Below are 18,250 nucleotides of genomic sequence, written 5' to 3'. Positions count from 1 at the left end.
CCTCGAGCTGCTTCCGGTTAAAATTCGAGGGGGCATCTCAAAACCAATTTAGATGCACGTGTAACACATACTGCATAGATCTGTACATGTAAACTTGTACAGTTTGGAGTTAGGCCTAGCTATGCTAATGTTGTGTTTGCTTTGGGCAGTTTTCAGTTGTTGTTATTTGATAGAAAGGCAGCCTGAGTAAATATAATGTAATTTCATTTTTTTCAATGTCAAACTTGTAAATTATGTAAAAATAAATCAGAATGAATTCAATTTCTAAAAGAGGCGTTACATAATAGCAAACAATCTTCTGTAGAGCTCTAGTTAAATAAAATATTAAATTATCATTTTGGAGGTCTCTTCGTTTCGTATTTTTTTTGTCAGAAAAGTTCTCTATCAGTATCAGTACATATTGGACCCAAAGGAAACTCCCGAGACATTCCGAGTACCTAAAATTTGGTAAACATCACTTTCCCTGCTCGGTTGCTAACTGTCCGTGAATTATATAACTGTTACTTAAATGGTGATTTGGGTATTTTAGGATCATTCGGTACCATGTCAGCTGCAGATTCCATTTTAAATGGAATCTACAGACCAAACTTGGCTCACATTCTCCACCCGGTAACCTTGCAGCACATGGTCCGGGAATGGCTGAAGGAAGACACCCCAAATTTTGACTACGGTGGATTTGTGGTCGGTGAAAAGGAAGAGACGGCAGTGTTGTTAGTGAAGAGCGCCGGAGTCTTGGCTGGTAAACCTTTCTTTGATGCACTGTTTAAGGAGCTTGACTGCTCTGTTACATGGAGCTGTCAAGAGGGGGATTATGTAGAGCCAGTCAGCAGAGTTGCTACTGTAACGGGCAAAGTGAGACAACTCTTGTTGGGAGAAAGAGTGGCCCTTAACTGTCTTTCCAGAGCCAGTGGTATTGCTAGCGCTGCAAGGCGAATGCGTAAAATTGCTGAGACTGCGGGATGGTCAGGAGAAATCGCAGGAACTCGTAAGACAACGCCGGGTTTTCGACTTGTGGAAAAATATTCTCTGCTAGTCGGCGGAGTGTCCACTCATCGATATGATTTATCGTCAATGATAATGCTGAAAGACAACCATATCTGGACTGCAGGAAATATAACCAAGGTAGACCTTATTATTATATTTTTGCAGTGAAATGTAAGGTTTTACAGTGAGCATAAAAGTGATATACTTCACTTCAGTATCAATTTTGATATTTTCACTCGCTTTTGACCAAATGGAATGCATCTTTGACAGTGAAAATATCATTTTGATTGTTACCTCATCAGTTTATGCGCAACAATGATGTCATATTTTTATGTAGAAATATGACATTATGCTCACAAAAATACAACATGATAACCGCAAGGGCAAATAACTCTGTAAGATACAATGGCAGAATAACCTCCAGAGAAACTAGTAGTAATGGTTTAATTATCTTTCAGGAGAGGCGGTACAATTGCAATTTCAGGGGGTACTTTTCGATACCATCTGTATGCTATCAAATGTAATTTAGCCCAAATCAGGCGGTACCACAGCCAGGTTCAAGCGGCAAAAAGTACCGGGTACCGCCTGTTATTGAAACCCCTGCAGTAAATGGTCTTCAGTAAATGGAAGTGAGAAAAAATGTAATGAATAGAATATTCCTTGTTTCCTGCATCTTCACATGTCAAGACAAGATAATCCATTACACTCCTTGCTGGCCTTGACAGAATGCGCCGTTTTTACAGTGCTTTACTACTGCTGCCATGTGGTGGCAAAAATTTTTCCTACAGTCCTGTTACTGGTCAATGAGGTAAATTCTGACCAATCAGAGCGATCATTTCTTTTTAGAAGCTCTCTTATTTTAGGACTATTTCGCTTCCAGACATCCACGCCAATCAGTGCGAGGGTTTCCCAGGCACCGGAAAAACGGGTCAAGAGGCCAAGGAATCATCGACATATGTCGTTATGGCTTGGTAGGCGAAGGTGCGTATCCTGATGAAGACCAGTAATATTTCATCTCATGAGGTGGAAACTTTAATATTTTTCACTCGTGCTTTGCTTGTATGAAAAAATCAAAGTTTCCAACAGCTCAATCGATGAAATATAACTGAAATTCATCAAGAAACAAGGAATATCCTCTATTTATAATGCCTAGATTATTGTTACATCATTAATATCATAACCAGCATGCTGCTATCGCATTTGTCTGTGGTTCGTGGTCTATATATTCCGCGAACAATTCTAATTATCGCTACCAGTATTTCTCAGAAAGCATTGAAGGTATCTTTGTGTTGGCTTTGCTGCTAAGCCATTGTCCTCATCACTTGTCAGCCAGGTCCATCCATTATGGAGGGTTTCAATCCTGATCCTGCAACCGGATGGGTGATTGATTATTATCTATACTCTCCGATAATTGGTTTCTAATTTTTTTTTCATTTCTGTGCCTCCTCTCTCTGCCTTCTTCCCCACCTTTCCAACGGCAGTCTTCCTTGTCATCTCTGTGATGCCAAGGGTATTCTCTTGACACTTTTGGAGTCTTCGATCACCATGACAAGTCTTGCTTTCTTTGTCTTGAACTTCCCCACAAAAGATGTTAGTGAGAACTGACTTATAGTACTGAGATTTAGTGAGATATAGAGGAGATGAGAAGTATTGAGGAACCCAGAGTCACCTTCGGAGGTGTTTATTTATTCTCTCAAGTCCCTGGACTGTTGGTACTTGGGAAATCTTGTATAACATTAATGGCCAAGGAAGCTGTGAAAGTAGTGTCAAGTCCTTGTTGGAATATCTGCCTTGAACATTCTTGGTAGACCTATCTTGTCGGTGGTCCTTAGTCCTTCACAAAATTTTTGCTCTACCTTGTTGGAGTCCTACAAGCTGTCATCATACTACTTACTAGGAATTGGCACTTTATTAGAGGATTGATCTCATCAATATTGATGGAGTTTCCTCTTCCTGAATGAGAAGACAAAATTGTCTTGACACTTATGCTTCTTTAGGATCCAGCTAAATTTGGCTGACTTAAATTTCATTCTTGGCCAGGATACCCCCCAATGTTTTCAGGATGCACCTAGACTTTGTTGGACAGGGTAATTTCCATGATCTCCAGATCATTTATGAACTCCCTGCTTGGTGGTTGTCTGATGTTGGTTCTAAATTGTGGACCTTGCGTCTCCCTTTTCCCGGCCTCAGGGATCGTGTTCATAGCCATATAATAAACGATAATACAGAAATTGTACAGTCTGTCACAATGCCTTTATCCAATTTCAGCCTTGACAGGCAATCACAGATGAAATCCATGGAAGAAGCTTTAGGTGATTTCTTTCATCTCTGGAATGTAGTGCTGGTCCAGAGCCATCTTCATTATTCTTTGCGGGATGCTACCAATTATGCATATGCCAGGTCAAGTCATACTGATGTCAAGTCTCAATGATTCGCCTTCGCTTCCCTGATCAGTTAACTTAGTCACACATACAGAATGTTCATGTTCAGCAATGATATTTTCCAGAACTACCCTAACCCCTTGATATTTTCCTCCTTTGGAACAAAGAATCCTTCATCAAGTTTCCAGCATGGTCGTATACTCCTTTCCTCCAGACCAATTTCATTTAATACCAAAGTCTGTGTAAAAGCTTTGGACATTTCTTGTACACTTTGTAGGGAATGCCATTTGGCTCAGGTACTGATGCTGCCCTTGCTTTCTTCATCACTTCTGTAAATCTCTTTCAATATTGGATCCCTTACATCCAATCAGCCATATCAACTCTCTCATTTGGTCCTTAAGGCTCATTCTTGCTCTTGTCCCCATGTGTAACCTTCAAATGTTTCTCTACATCTTTATTCTGGCATTAGAGTCTTGTCTTTCAGAATTCTTCTACTTACCTCAGCTCCTTTAGCCGATCCCTTAGACAGTCCCTGAAATGATTAATCTCTTCCTCAGGGGACCATCTGTATCTCCTTTTTAAAGTTAGCAGTTTTCTTTGAACAGATGTTATAACTGCAGTACTTTCTCCAAATCATTGCATCTCGATGGTATACATTAGTCTTTGTCATTGGAACTAGTTTCCACTCCACACTACCAGTGATGTTTCCAGTATCTGCTCTTCTATTCTCATCTAGTGAACTCCATTCCTTGCTGTCCATGGCGGGCCACTTTACCTTGTTCAGTCGTCTTTCTAAAAGAGGATCTTGCTGTGTGGACATTGCTTTGTACAACGCTTGATAAGTTGTGTCATCAAGCTGCTCCCCAGGAGCTGTGAGGTCCTCAGCACTTTGGTGTGCCTCCTGACCGAGATCCTTCTGTGTTTCATCTCCCTTTTTACAAGTGTTGGGAATCGGTTGCAATTTTATGATCAATCATCAGTTTTGTGTAACCAATTGATGATCGATTAAAATCGATTAATATTTCTTTGGTCTCACTCAAGACCGTGTACGTTTTCCAGGAAAATCGTACAAACTTTCTTCTACACGTGTTGCCATAATCTCAGGTCGCTTATGTTTTAACAAATAAAATTATACTCCCCTGAACATTTACATTACTACGTATGCGTATGTGCTCTTCAATTCATTTAGACGCTTAATATTTGAAATGATATGAGGGAAAACACACACAAGCAATTGATTACGACAAGTTTTCTATGACATCTTGCGTGTTTTACTGATCGGCTAATTATACACTTTCGTTTACCATGATGTTGGACAATTCCGACGAAACTCGATTACAGATTTCTTATTTGATTGATTGGTTAAACACCCCAAACCAACGATACCTGATGAACTTGATTAATCGGAACACCACTACTTTTTACGCTTCATGATTGCTTGATGAATTTACAGTCCCTTTATATTCTTCCAACTCTGCCATTTTAATCCTTCTGCTGTTTGGACAAGCCTGATCGTTTCCATTGTATCCGTCTTGTTAGGTCATTCATTTTCTTCCCTCCTTCTCAGAAGACCTCAATTGTGGTTTTATCTAGATTAGAAAAGGTTTTGCCACTATGTTGATTTTATGTAAGGTAGTTTTCCTGTGTGTATTAAATGCTTGAAAGGAAGAGGGAAAGAAAGGAAAGACAGAGAAAAGATACCTCTTTCCAGAATCAAGTCACAGTGACCTATATTTTACCTTTGACCTCCCGTTGAAGAAAAAGCTTGTCTGGCTTTCTCCCCATTATTTTTTAGGCATTGGATCATCATACAGTGTGGTTGGAATATGTAGCAGGATTTACAATAAATTTAATACCTGCCTCTGCTAGGAATCGAACTCGCGACCTCTGGATAACTAGTCTGATGCTCAACCGATCGAGCTAAAGAGAAGTTCTCCCTAGCCGATCAATATATTGCGGCTAGTGTTGACCAGGTTTGAACATTTTTATTATATCATCATGGCCATGCATGATAAACTAGTGTTCCCCTACAAAGTCCTATCTCATATGGGTCAGCAGAATGGTTTCAATTATACACTGTATAGAATTGATTTATATATTTTTAGCCCACCATCATCAGATGGTGGGCTATTCAAATCGCCCTGCGTCCGTGGTCCGTCGTCCGGCGTCCGTGGTCCGTCGTCCAGCGTCCGGCGTCCGTCCGTAAACAATGCTTGTTATCACTATTTTTTAAAAACTGCTGCAGGGATTTTGTTCAAACTTCACATGGAGGGTCCCCTTGGTCCATATTTGTGCCATACAGATTTTGAGGCTGATCGGAAAAACAAGATGGCCGTCAGGCAGCCATCTTTGATTTTGGCAGTTGAAGTTTGTTATCGATATTTCTTGAGAACTACTGAAGGGATTTTGTTCAAACTTCACATGGAGGTTACCCTTGGTCCCTAGTTGTGCCATACAGATTTTGAGGCTGATCCGAAAAACAAGATGGCCGCCAGGCAGCCATCTTTGATTTTGGCAGTTGAAGTTTGTTATCGATATTTCTTGAGAACTACTGAAGGAATTTTGTTCAAACTTCACATGGAAGTTACCCTTGGTCCCTATTTGTGCCATACAGATTTTGAGGCTGAAAGGAAAAACAAGATGGCCACCTGGCGGCCATCTTGGATTTGATAGTTAAGGTTTGATATCCCTATTTCTCAAAAAGCGCTGAAGGGATCTTTCTCAAATTTAATATGTAGGTTCCCCTAGGGCCCTTGTTTTGCATATTGCATTTTGCATCAATCAGTGAACAAGATGGCCGCCAGGCCGCCATCTTGGATTTTGATAGTTAAAGTTTGTTATCCCTATTTCTCAAAAAGTGCTGAAGGGATCTTTCTCAAATTTAGTATGTAGGTTCCCCTAGGGCCCTTGTTTTGCATATTGCATTTTGGGACCAATCAGTGAACAAGATGGCCGCCAGGCCGCCATCTTGGATTTTTATAGTCAAAGTTTGTTATCGCTATTTCTCAGAAAGTATTGAAGGGATCTGTCTCAAATTTCATATGTAGGTTCCCCTAGGGCCCTAGTTGTGCATATTGTGATTTGGGACCGATTGATCAACAAGATGGCCACCAAGGAGTCATCTTGGATTTTGATAGTTGAAGTTTGTTAACGCTATTTCTCAAAAGGTACTGAAGCGATCTGTCTCAAATTTTATATGTAGTATGTTTAAAAAAGTTTAAAAAGTAGAGAAAAGATCCATCTTTCCTTTGTCAGATATAGATCATTCTTTGGTGGGCGCCAAGATCCCTCTGGGATCTCTTGTTGTTTTAGGTGGTGAGTGACGCTCATGATCTGCAGAGTGGGTTCAATTATACACTGTATTGAACTGATTTACATTTATATATTTTTGTTTTAGGCGGTGAGTGACGCTCGTGTTGTCGGAGGATTCTCTACAAAAGTGGAAGTGGAGTGTCGGTCTGTCAAAGACGGGCTAGAGGCTGCAGAGGCAGGATGTGATGTTGTGATGCTTGATAACTTCTCTCCTGAGGTAGGGATTCCATTTTATAGGCTTGCCTTAAAACAAGCAAATCTGAAGAGGTTCATTGGTCTTAACGTTCACCCGACTATTTGTATATATACATCACATTAGAATTAACAGGTAAAATGCGAATAAATATTTGAATAAAATTCAGAGGACCAAATGGGCTGAAAGTGCTCACTGAATCTTTGTCTTTCCATTAAGAGGAATGGTTCTTCAGCAGAATTAATTGAAATTGACCCCTGTGACTTTGAATGAAGCTGTAAGTTATTTATTTGAACATACTTGCAATTGGTAGTCCTTCATCTGACATACTATACAGGCCCAATTTCTGTAACCTGGGCATTTCCTTCATAGAGTAGAAGATGTTTGGAAGAAAAGTTTATAGAAAAGACACATGCCCCACTCAGGTGGACAACAACTGGAGTATCACAAAGAAGGTACCGTTTTGGGTGATCTGACCCAAAATAGTTCCTTCATGTGTTCAGGAATAGTGTACATGTACCAATATTTTATGAGATGGCATGATATGTAAAAAAAACTCTGTCATATTATTTTACCAGTTCTTGCTACCTTATAAATATTTTAACATAATATACTATTTTTGTTGAAGGCTCTTCCTGTCGCTGCCAAGGAGCTGAAAGAGAAATATCCCAACCTAATAGTGGAGGCTAGTGGAGGGATAACAGAGACAACACTGTTATCTTACCTCGATAAACATGTGGACGTCGTGTCCCTTAGTCGGCTTACACAGGGCTACGACACCGTCGACTTCTCACTCAAGATTTTAAAAGATGGAGTCGATCCGAGAAACTTACAGGTGGAGACTGCTTGATCTAAACTGGAATAATAAATTGACATTTCATCTCCTTGATCAAGACCTCCTTATGATAAAGTTGTTATACTACTGTCGGAGATCCATGGTTGATTGAACTATGCTATGATGTACTTTGTCATCAAGTGATAAGTGCAGGGTAGTGTATTTGTTTTTAGCCAACCATCTGATGATGGTGGGCTATTCAAATCGCCTTTCGTACGTGGTTCGTCGTCCGTCTTCCAGACGGCCATCTTGGATTTTGATAATTAAAGAGTAGTTTGATTTGTTACCACTATTTCTCAGAATGTACTGAAGGGATCTTTCTCAAATTTTAGATTTACTATTTAGGTTCCCCTAGGGCTCTAATTGTGCATATTACATTATGGGACTGATCAATTAATAAGAAGGCTGGGTGGGTGCTAAGATACCTCTGGGATCTCTTGTTAGATACACATGTATATGTATATCTAAAATTATCAAGTCATTTAGTTGTTATCACGGAAATGGATCAGGTGCTAATTCTCGTTTAAATGTTCATCAAACTTGAAATATCTGTTAACAATTTTAATTTGTATATGGTTTTTTAAATTTATATTTACTTGTCAAGCAAATGATTGCTAGTCCTCGAATTATAGTATTAATTAGATTTTGAATATTTGATTATAACCAGATCTTTGATTACACTCCGATACTCTACGTTCCAGTATTTGAAAATCTGGGTCGTTTTCATTTATATGGTTTGTAAAAGTAATTGTTTCAGGTGTAAATCCTGACAAATCTTCACTTTTTGATACAGGCCTGTGAGGGCTTTGTCAAGACTCGTCTGAAAAGAATATAAAATCACCAGGTCCGTCTTTAATTCATGAACGAATAACAAGGTCCAACTAGTCAAACTGTATACTAGTAATGGAAAACAGAACTAGTTTTAATCCGATTGTTCCACACCAAAAGGATCTTGGAGAACCTCATTCTTTGATTTGCTATTAAACATGGGTTTCAAATGTTCTGATTGCCATATTTAGTAGTTTTGATTACTATGCATATCAAACAATTCTCACTAAAATGGACCAGGTGTTGTTTCTTTTGAAGCAATTTTCATCAGTATTTTTATCTGACAGACTTGTATGAGAAATGTGAACTGGTCCATGAACATTGAAATTATTGAAGAATATTTAAATTTAATAGACCCATGACTTTGTTAATATACTCAGGGCTACAACAACAGTAATGACTCTGTGATATTGAATATTGTTTTGTTTGCAATTTCTTCAACCTTCTTCTGCTACCAAGGTTTCTGGAGATTTTCTCAGAAACTACCGAGGTTTAAAGGGATGCTGAACAGCATGCCGACATATTGAAAAAAAATTGGTTGCTATGGTAACAAGACATAGGTATGAATAAGATATATACATACCAGAACATATCACCAAGTGCACTTTTTCCATGTAAATACATTCATTTTATCCAAGAAGTAGAGCCAACGTCGTGGTTACTTAACTGGTGGATTGATGGGTCCTCCGCTGTCCAACTCTGATTTGTAGTTTAGTTCCTTATAGTCTACCCGTCGATCTTCCTCTGATGGGTTTGGAGAAGATGCCGAACTGTCAGAATCGCTCAGTGCTAGGTCCTGTTTTAGCTGATCTAAACTACAAATCAGAGTCAACATCCACGTTGTGCCTTGATGAACATGAACAATACTTTTTTTTTTTTTTTTATGTTTTTAAAAAAAGTATAACGTGAAGGACAATTTAGATACTGATATAACTGATAATTTTAGTAGGAAGAGACTATCACATACGTTAGAGTTAATGTTCTTTGTACATTAGAGTTTACCGGCAAGTTCTTGGATGTATTGTACATTACATCATAAGTGTCCGCATTTTGTGTACTTTAGTACCGGTAAGTTAATTTTGATGGCATGGTGTCCTGATGAAGCCCAAACATGGGCGAAACTGGTAGACCACTACCTTCATAAATCTCAAAATCACTCGCCTCCTGCCTATTGAGATTGTCTCTTCCTGAATATACATTCATTTTAGATGTGCAGCATGAAAATTGGCACACTATACACAAATTAAAAGCTGACGAAGTGGAAAAATTCCACACATAAAAATATCCACATTTATAATATTTCAACCATATCTTGATCTACCTACCTATTTTCTATTACTTTGCAGAAACATTTTACGCCTCTATGTGTTACAGATGTTGGTTGTGAATTTTAACTGAAGACGCAATTATTATTCCCATTTTTCTTTGAAATGATACATGTATAAGCAATATCTTGTTCTCGTAGTCTTCAAAACAGTATTGTAATAAGATATAAGCAACAGATGCTTTTTTTTTTTGCCAAAATTACCGGTATCTCCTTTTTAGCCGTTTACAGTGTGTTGTCATTTTGAATTGTGGTTAATCATTCATAAGGTAACTTTTAATTATTTAATTAGTGAAAATTTTATTTCTTTCAATACTACAAATGATGTCCATGTTTTTTACTCAAAATAGGCACAAGCAGACCTTTATTTTTAAAGTTGATGAAAATTTTGTCATTTTTTGATACTGTAAAAACTTGTGTATGGTAACTTGTGCACAGTGTACTTTGCGCAAGTATTTTTTTTTAGCTGAAAATGCTGAAAAAAATCTACTATCAGTTTATTTTATGCAAAAAATTTTTTTGGCAAAAACAATGTCCAGGGAGCCACAAATTGTTTACTCTAATCACTTTTTAAACAAGTGAAAGCTGGAGACTGTTGGCTCAGATTCCCCACAATTAATTAACGTGAGCAAAACTCTTAATTCCTCATAGGCCAGCATAACAGAAGTTAAGAAGATTTGTATACCATAATTTTCTCAACAGCTATCTTGCTTTAAAGAGATTTTGTGTGTGTATGTTCAAGAATTCCTGAAAGTTAAGGCACAATCATTAATTAACTCATGAAACTTATTAAGTTATCAAGGTGTCTTAGTTGAGGTTAAACTGTAAATATGGTAGTGTAGATGTTGAAGATAGTAGAGAACTGACAGCAATAGGGCATCTATAAACAGGTTTATTTGTACAGCATTTGACTTCCCTTTCAATCCACAGGTTTTGTGTCCAATATACAGACACATCCAATATATTATTGTGGATATGAAAACCTGAGGTCCATCCAACCCAGAGATTTTTCCAACACTTTGATATGCAAATGGAAGCTCTTGTTAGTAACACCTGTACATTGTATATACATTGTATGGATAATGATTCAGGCAATTATATGGAAGGTATACTTTAAAATGAAACTGCATGATCAAAATTGGAGACCTAGCCCATGTGTAGGTTTGGGATCTATGATTCCCCTGTCTCGTCTCACAAGGAAAGGAAAGGAGTCTGTAAATAATCCATCTCCTCCAATCACCATCCTTCTGTGTCTAATGACTCATCTTCTTAGTTCCATCAATTGATAATGTCTGTTAATGTTCATCATGGGCAGATGAAAGCGCCTCCTGAACTAATGAGTATTTCGCAGGATCTATTCCCCAAGGAGTTCCATAATTGAGCATTTAAGCTGTGCATGGTCTCCTGTGTTGAAAACACATTCCACTTCTGAAAACTTTTAAAATCAGTGTATAGGCTTTAATTCCGTCTTTGCATATCACAGGTATCTCCCTTGCAAGGGTATCAGTTGTGATGTCATTATATTTTACGAGCAATATTTCTTCAAAAAAATATGATGTTACACTCTCAAACACATGACTTGTATGTTACAAACAGAATCTACCTGCAAGGACAGATAACTCTGTTATATGTAAAGATGGAATAGTGTTATGAAAATGCTTTTGTTTTGCATTTCTGCGAGTTATATATATATATTAGGTATGTATATCCATATTATGGTATATTTTTTTTTATTAATCTTATATGCAATATTATGCAATAGAAACAAGTACTTCTGTTATATATTTTTTAAAGAAATAAATACATTATATTCACAAGTAATTTATGGAGTTGTGTAATTTGTTCTGGAAAAAATGTATGGTGTCTCGCTGCCATCTATACAAACCTGGTACTGTAAACCAACACATTTTTGATAATACCTTACATACTGTTACCTAACAATTTTTTTCCACAGCATTTTAATTTCGTGATTTAGAGTCGTTTGGCTCTGCTTTATATACTTAATCATCAGACAAGGGTTTCATTATCTTTCAGGAGAGGCGGTACAATTGCAATTTCTGGGGTTACTTTCCTATACTATCTGTATGCTATCTAATGTTATATACATGGTAGCCCAAATCAGGCGGTACCACAGCCAGGTTCATACTTTCAATTGACTTTCACAGTATTTTATCTCGCAAAATACGAGAAACTAAATTAAAGCGAAAATTAGTTCATTTACAGTAATTTCAGTGCAATATTTCTGCTATTGAAAATGAAAATTCACATACATTGTAATTTAGATTATTTCATCAAATCTTCAGTTAAACCAAAGTTTGAAAACAAAAACAGTAATATCAAAATGGTTGCTGTGAACCGTCTTTCTTTTGTGCAATTGACATTGGCGAATTTCCAAATCCAAGTAAATTTTTATAAGTTTATTTTGGCAAATTAAAAGCTGTTACATCATATTGAAAAGAATTCCCATCTTTTGCTTTAGCGTGCGAACGAAACTGGCGAAATAAATTTGCGAAAGTTCACATCCACAAATTAATATCAACTACAATGTACATTATATTGATAAGAATTTCCATTCAATTTTTAAATCCATGACTGTTAATCTTAGCAAAATTTATTTGAAATGGAAATTGCAAAATTTAGAAACACAAGAAAATTGGTTTACAGTAAATTGGTTATTATAGAACTATTTCTGTAAAGTTTACCAAACTAAAGCACTTTGAAAGCAGTTTAATTTAATGAGAATATTGATAGCTGATATTCAAGAATGTCATCTTTCTCTAGTACCCTTGTTTGGTTATCCTCTACCAGAATAATCCTAGTTTGCAGTTACAGAAGATTCTGTGTACCTAGTACGATGGAATATCATTTGTACTAGGGAGTTTCATCTTGATCACAGAATCTGTATGTTTTGAAATTGAACACCATATTTCCAAATGTAAACGGCTAAATTAGAATTTTCTACAAATGAAATCCATCACTTTACAATTTTTCTTCATGTTAATACATTGTATTTCTATCTAACTTCAGCTAGCCACATACCTAATTCACCTAGAACTTTTTAATTTTCATATGCTCCACTAGATGAGAAATTTCATAGACATCAACACATTCTAAGGTTTTCATATTCAACAAATAAAACTCCAAATTCTACAGCACAAGACATTATCTTTTTTAAGTTGCTCGACAAAAAATTCAAACACATTCAAGATAGGTTTCTTTTTTTTATTATTTTTTTTAAGTCTTTTTTTTTGGTCTTTTTTTTTAAAGTTTTTTTTTTTCCTTTAGTTTTTTAAGTTTTTTTATTGCCTACAAAAAGTCACTTCTGATTCCTTTTAAAATTTACTTTCTGCAATAGGCAGTTTTTCTTATCTTCCACAGGTTTAACTCGATCCGTGTATCCTTTAGAATTTCCCACAGCTGACCAGCTGTGTACCGCGCTGTATAACCATGATCTGGCTCTGTCGGCCCGCTATCATTGTAGTCTTTATGCTCCATCACAATGCTCGGAGCTGTACAGCCACTTCGTTCATGGCTTTATATATATCTATCTTGTGTACGCTACTGGCTTTACGATGTGGTCAGTCCGTCCTAGGGGGCGCTGGATCACATTACAGCCGTGTCAACGTCGTCACACCTACAACACACAAGTCAGGATTATCGTAAGTTCATTTGTATCTAATGATGTCAAACACTTGACAAAAATACACAGAAGGATATGCTGTTTATGATATATGTTTAAAGATATTTCAATTTTTATTTATATAGGGCTTACTAAGAAGTTTATTTAGTGAAAATACTGTAAAACTGAAAAGTTATCTCCCCTGTAGTAACGCGAAATTCTGGCTCCCATGGTAATAATTAGATTCAGCTACAATTAATTGTAGTGTAAAGATGTCCGATAAAGTGAGTTTACAACAACAAAAAATTTAATTGCTATCTACATGAAAACAACATGCATATATTACAAAAACATACAACAATCCCTTAACAATATTCTTCACTCATTTACCCCTGGGCTAGATTTTGAGCTCTTCTAATTCTACTACTCGGAACAGTCCACAATGAAATTACAGGGGGTGATGATTAAACAGGTCTCAATGTCTAGTTCTTAATGCAATTTATTATTAAAATTATTGGAATTAAATGTTTTCAGTGCAGAATTTTTTCTCAGACTGTTGAGATAAAACTATCAATCTACAGGTTCTGATGGTAAAAATGACCCCTATCTTGTATGAAGATATTGTAGCTTTGTAACTGACTTGGTATTGCTTTTGATTATTATCATTAAGGCTATTTTGGTAAATTCTCCACTAATGTGAAATTCTCAAAGATAGTAATAATCAAAATGTATGAAATACAGTTGCTACCAAATGATGTGTTAATGATTTTGAACAAAATGATACTAAATGATTTTTACTGAAACTAATACACATAAATGGTTACTACAAGGAAATTTGTTACAAAACACAAACTCACATTTATTACAAAAGTTATTTCCCTAGATCACATTTATTACAAAAGTTGTTTCCTTAGATCACATTTATTAAAAAAGTTATTTCCCTAGATCACATTTATTACAAAAGTTATTTCCCTAGATCACATTTATTACAAAAGTTGTTTCCTTAGATCACATTTATTAAAAAAGTTATTTCCCTAGATCACATTTATTACAAAAGTTATTTCCCTAGATCACATTTATTAAAAAAGTTATTTCCCTAGATCACATTTATTACAAAAGTTATTTCCCTAGATCACATTTATTACAAAAGTTGTTTCCTTAGATCACATTTATTACAAAAGTTATTTCCCTAGATCACATTTATTACAAAAGTTATTTCCCTAGATCACATTTATTACAAAAGTTATTTCCCTAGATCACATTTATTACAAAAGTTATTTCCCTAGATCACATTTATTACAAAAGTTTTTCCTAGATCACATTTATTACAAAAGTTATTTCCCTAGATCACATTTATTACAAAAGTTATTTCCCTTAGATCACATTTATTACAAAAGTTATTTCCCTAGATCACATTTATTACAAAAGTTATTTCCCTAGATCACATTTATTACAAAAGTTGTTTCCTTAGATCACATTTATTACAAAAGTTATTTCCCTAGATCACATTTATTACAAAAGTTATTTCCCTAGATCACATTTATTACAAAAGTTATTTCCCTAGATCACATTTATTACAAAAGTTATTTCCCTAGATCACATTTATTACAAAAGTTATTTCCCTAGATCACATTTATTACAAAAGTTATTTCCCTAGATCACATTTATTACAAAAGTTATTTCCCTAGATCACATTTATTACAAAAGTTATTTCCCTAGATCACATTTATTACAAAATTTATTGCCTTAGATCTAGTGTTAAACCAATACTAACTTGTCATTCAGAAAAAATTATCAAAACACAACACTAATGATGCGATACTATAAATCTACAAAGAGCTAAAATACAACAAACAACAACTAAACACTTTCTAGAGTATCCATTTCAGTTAATAGATGATGTAAGGTTTAATAAGCTATCTATTTTAACCAATTTTCAATCAATCTAAATAACAGTCACACAATATTACATCTATCAAGGATGTTCATAATATACTATATTCTGTAATTAGTGCCCTTCTCCCTTTAGGCACTCGTCTTATCTTCTGGAGAAGGCTGAAAAGGCCCCCCATCCCATGAATTAAATGATGTTTTACAACTTGTGATGCTTGTAACATCTGCATTGTATCCCAGGTTACATGAACTAATGAGTCCCGCATTTGAATCAAAATGTAATAATGTGTCTCAAAGGAAAGAAGGCAGTTTAAGAGTTTTATTGACCCCCCCCCCCCCCCACACACACACACCCTTCAGCTCTTTGGTTAGAATTTTTCTAAGCACCCTGGGCGCTAATTACGGCAAACACAGTCCACTGTGTTGTTGTACAATACATCAAATATGTTATTCTGTTTTGGCATATTACAGAATTATCTCCCCTGTGGGTAGGTATCAATTGTGACATATTAATAAAAATTTTGTGAGCCGTAAAATATGATGTTACACTCACTAAAAGACATCACAATTAATACCTACCTGCAAGGGTAGACAACTCTTAAAACGACAAGACAGAATAGGGTTTTATTAATCACTATTAGTTACACATTCACCCCATAATGTAATTGTAAACTGTTCCAGTCTATGGATTGGAAGAGTTTCATTATTTATAAATTTACATTCAAAGGTGAACAATTAAATATAATTTTAATAATAAAGAACTGTTGCAGCAATGAGGTTCCTAGAGACTACTATGAGCACATCACGACAATGACAACAAGCACAAGCCATTCGGGCATGCGGTTACTGGGTACTTACACACAAATTAACACACTATTAAACGGCCCTGTTTTAATGGGTTTGTGGGTAGGACTGTACAGGACCCGGAGGGCCTCCCTGTGAATGAACTGCAAAACAAAGGAAGCAGGCATAGAAACAGGCAAGAAACAATATTCTCAGCTTACATGGGCTACTAAATGCCCTGGTCAGCCCCGAGTAAAATGGGCAGAATGAAAACTCCACAGAAACTCTGATCTCACAGAAAGTTTGTATTCATTTGTTTCTATCAGAAAGTGAACAATATACTGTATTCATTTGTTTCTATCAGAAAGTGAACAATATACTGTATTCTTAAAATTGTTCTTCACATTTGATCAAACCATAGCCATGTTGAAAAGAATGTGCATTTACACTTTTCGACATGATCACCCATGGTCTTTTCTTAGTCGGATCAAGTTATGTCAAGTGAATCTCATGAACAAGCAAATTTGTTTCTTGGGTTCTGCTAGAACTGGAGAATGAAACAAATTGATTTCTTTAACGTAAGATATACCAATGATCTTCATGATACTATCGTGACATTACTAGAAGCACAGTTGTACTGTTATCCAAAAGATGAAATTTGAAAGATGGAGACAAAACTTTTAAAGTGAATAGTCGGGCAAAGAAAACCAGTCTAAATGCGTTCATTGGCCTTCCAAAAGTTCTCACATATTAATACGACGGTCAAGTTCTGTTTAGTTTCCCAGTTCTGACCATTAAAGTAAAGAAAAGTTGAAAGCATTGAAAGCGAGGCTGCGTGGGAATGTAACCACGGACATAGTGAGCCGGGAGGACATTTTAGAATTTCCATACTTTAAATTAATTTCTTCGTACGCAGACAGATTTTGACGAGAGATTTTATTTTTCCATTTCATAAGAAGTTATACTGGATACATTCACACCATTTTTACCGACTTTAGCCATCCTTGCCCGACTGTTCACTTTAAAGACCAAAATTAATGAACAGGAAAAATGGAAATCCATGTTTCATTCCTGGACATGTTTGAAGTTAAGATGTTTTGACAAGACCTTTCTTGATATCAAAGCACAACACGTTGATAAACAATTGGAGAGAGATCAGAGCGATTCTGTGGAGTAAGTAAATTCAAGAAAAGCTGCCATGTGAACGAAACTATCATCAGAATAAAAACAAAATAATTTTATAGCATTATATATATTTAACAACAATTAATTTTCACTCAAGAAATATATAAGAAAGCAATAAACAATAATAGCAGTTATCTTATGCAGATTTAAAACATCACTGATCAAAAAAAAATCTTTTAGCCAAGCAGAAATGGAGTTGACCTCAGAAAAGTGTTAACTTTTGTATATGTTCCATATAACATGTAGCCTACAACATGCATGGAAGAAGCATGTTTTTGTTCACCATGCAAATTAAAATCAACTGTACAAATACTGCAGTTTAATTTTTATACTGAATGATACTGAGAAAGCAAATTACACAAGGTAACTATATATACTATGTGACCTACTACAGCATATTTCATCATCTTCATAGTATCAAGGTAGAGTTATCCCCCTTGAAGTTTACAATATTATTTGTAACTTCTCTTCGGAAAAAAATCAATTTATTAGGCCTTATGAAAACAAGTTAAGAAAAAGATGATATTTACCAATTGCAAGATACTTTGAGGAATCCGATTACAGTAAAAACTAGCACAATCATGTTAAAACAAAAGAGTTTGTTCTAGAAAAGTTCAAAGGCAATCAAGTAAAGTCAAATTCAGTCTTTGTTTGATTTTGAAAAAAGTTATGTTTCATTTTAAATAAAATTAAATGAAATACTACAATGCCTTTTTCATCTTAGAAAGACAGCTTAACAACTATAAATGAATAAAGATAACATACAATTTTCTATAGATATCAAATACATTTTACAAACGTATGAGCAGAGTAAATACCACTCTTTTAATTTCATGCAACAATTTGACCTGATAGTGCAGGTCAACAAGCATGCAGTAACTTGCAGAACTTGGTGATAACGAGTCGGACGACT

The 18,250-nt window shown here is 35.7% G+C and overlaps 2 protein-coding genes across 12 annotated transcripts in view; one reads left to right on the top strand and one right to left on the bottom strand.

Moving 5' to 3' along the window:
- Positions 1–410: 410 nt before the first annotated feature.
- Positions 411–11,678, top strand: LOC138331941 (nicotinate-nucleotide pyrophosphorylase [carboxylating]-like). The gene is made up of 3 exons (XM_069279829.1): positions 411–1,122; positions 6,763–6,894; positions 7,499–11,678. The coding sequence occupies exons 1-3, from the start codon at positions 544–546 to the stop codon at positions 7,718–7,720; spliced, it is 933 nt and encodes a 310-aa protein (XP_069135930.1). The 5' UTR covers positions 411–543; the 3' UTR covers positions 7,721–11,678.
- A 1,387-nt stretch (positions 11,679–13,065) lies between these two features.
- LOC138331940 (ataxin-2-like) overlaps positions 13,066–18,250 on the bottom strand; it is a 32,487-nt gene continuing 27,302 nt past the window's right edge. For 9 of the 11 annotated variants that reach the window (XM_069279817.1, XM_069279825.1, XM_069279824.1 and 6 more), the window contains 2 exons: positions 16,228–16,316; positions 13,066–13,491 (listed from right to left, as the gene is read on the bottom strand). In XM_069279817.1, coding sequence (XP_069135918.1) covers positions 16,261–16,316 — 56 coding nt within the window. In that variant the 3' untranslated portion in view covers positions 13,066–13,491; positions 16,228–16,260. The remainder of the gene's footprint in view (positions 13,492–16,227; positions 16,317–18,250) is intronic. The other 2 variants (XM_069279823.1, XM_069279827.1) reach the window with 1 other exon arrangement.

Source organism: Argopecten irradians, chromosome 9 (assembly GCF_041381155.1).
Source record: "Argopecten irradians isolate NY chromosome 9, Ai_NY, whole genome shotgun sequence".
Taxonomy (NCBI): domain Eukaryota; kingdom Metazoa; phylum Mollusca; class Bivalvia; order Pectinida; family Pectinidae; genus Argopecten; species Argopecten irradians.
The sequence above is the reverse complement of the archived record's forward strand: the minus strand, read 5'-3'. Positions and strand labels throughout refer to the sequence as shown.

Coding starts and splice junctions, on each gene's coding strand:
- LOC138331941 (XM_069279829.1), top strand. CDS start 544: ATGTCAGCTGCAGATTCCATTTTAAATGGAATCTACAGACCAAACTTG. Junction 1,123..6,762: donor CTGCAGGAAATATAACCAAG/GTAGACCTTATT, acceptor TTTTTGTTTTAG/GCGGTGAGTGACGCTCGTGT. Junction 6,895..7,498: donor TTGATAACTTCTCTCCTGAG/GTAGGGATTCCA, acceptor TTTTTGTTGAAG/GCTCTTCCTGTCGCTGCCAA.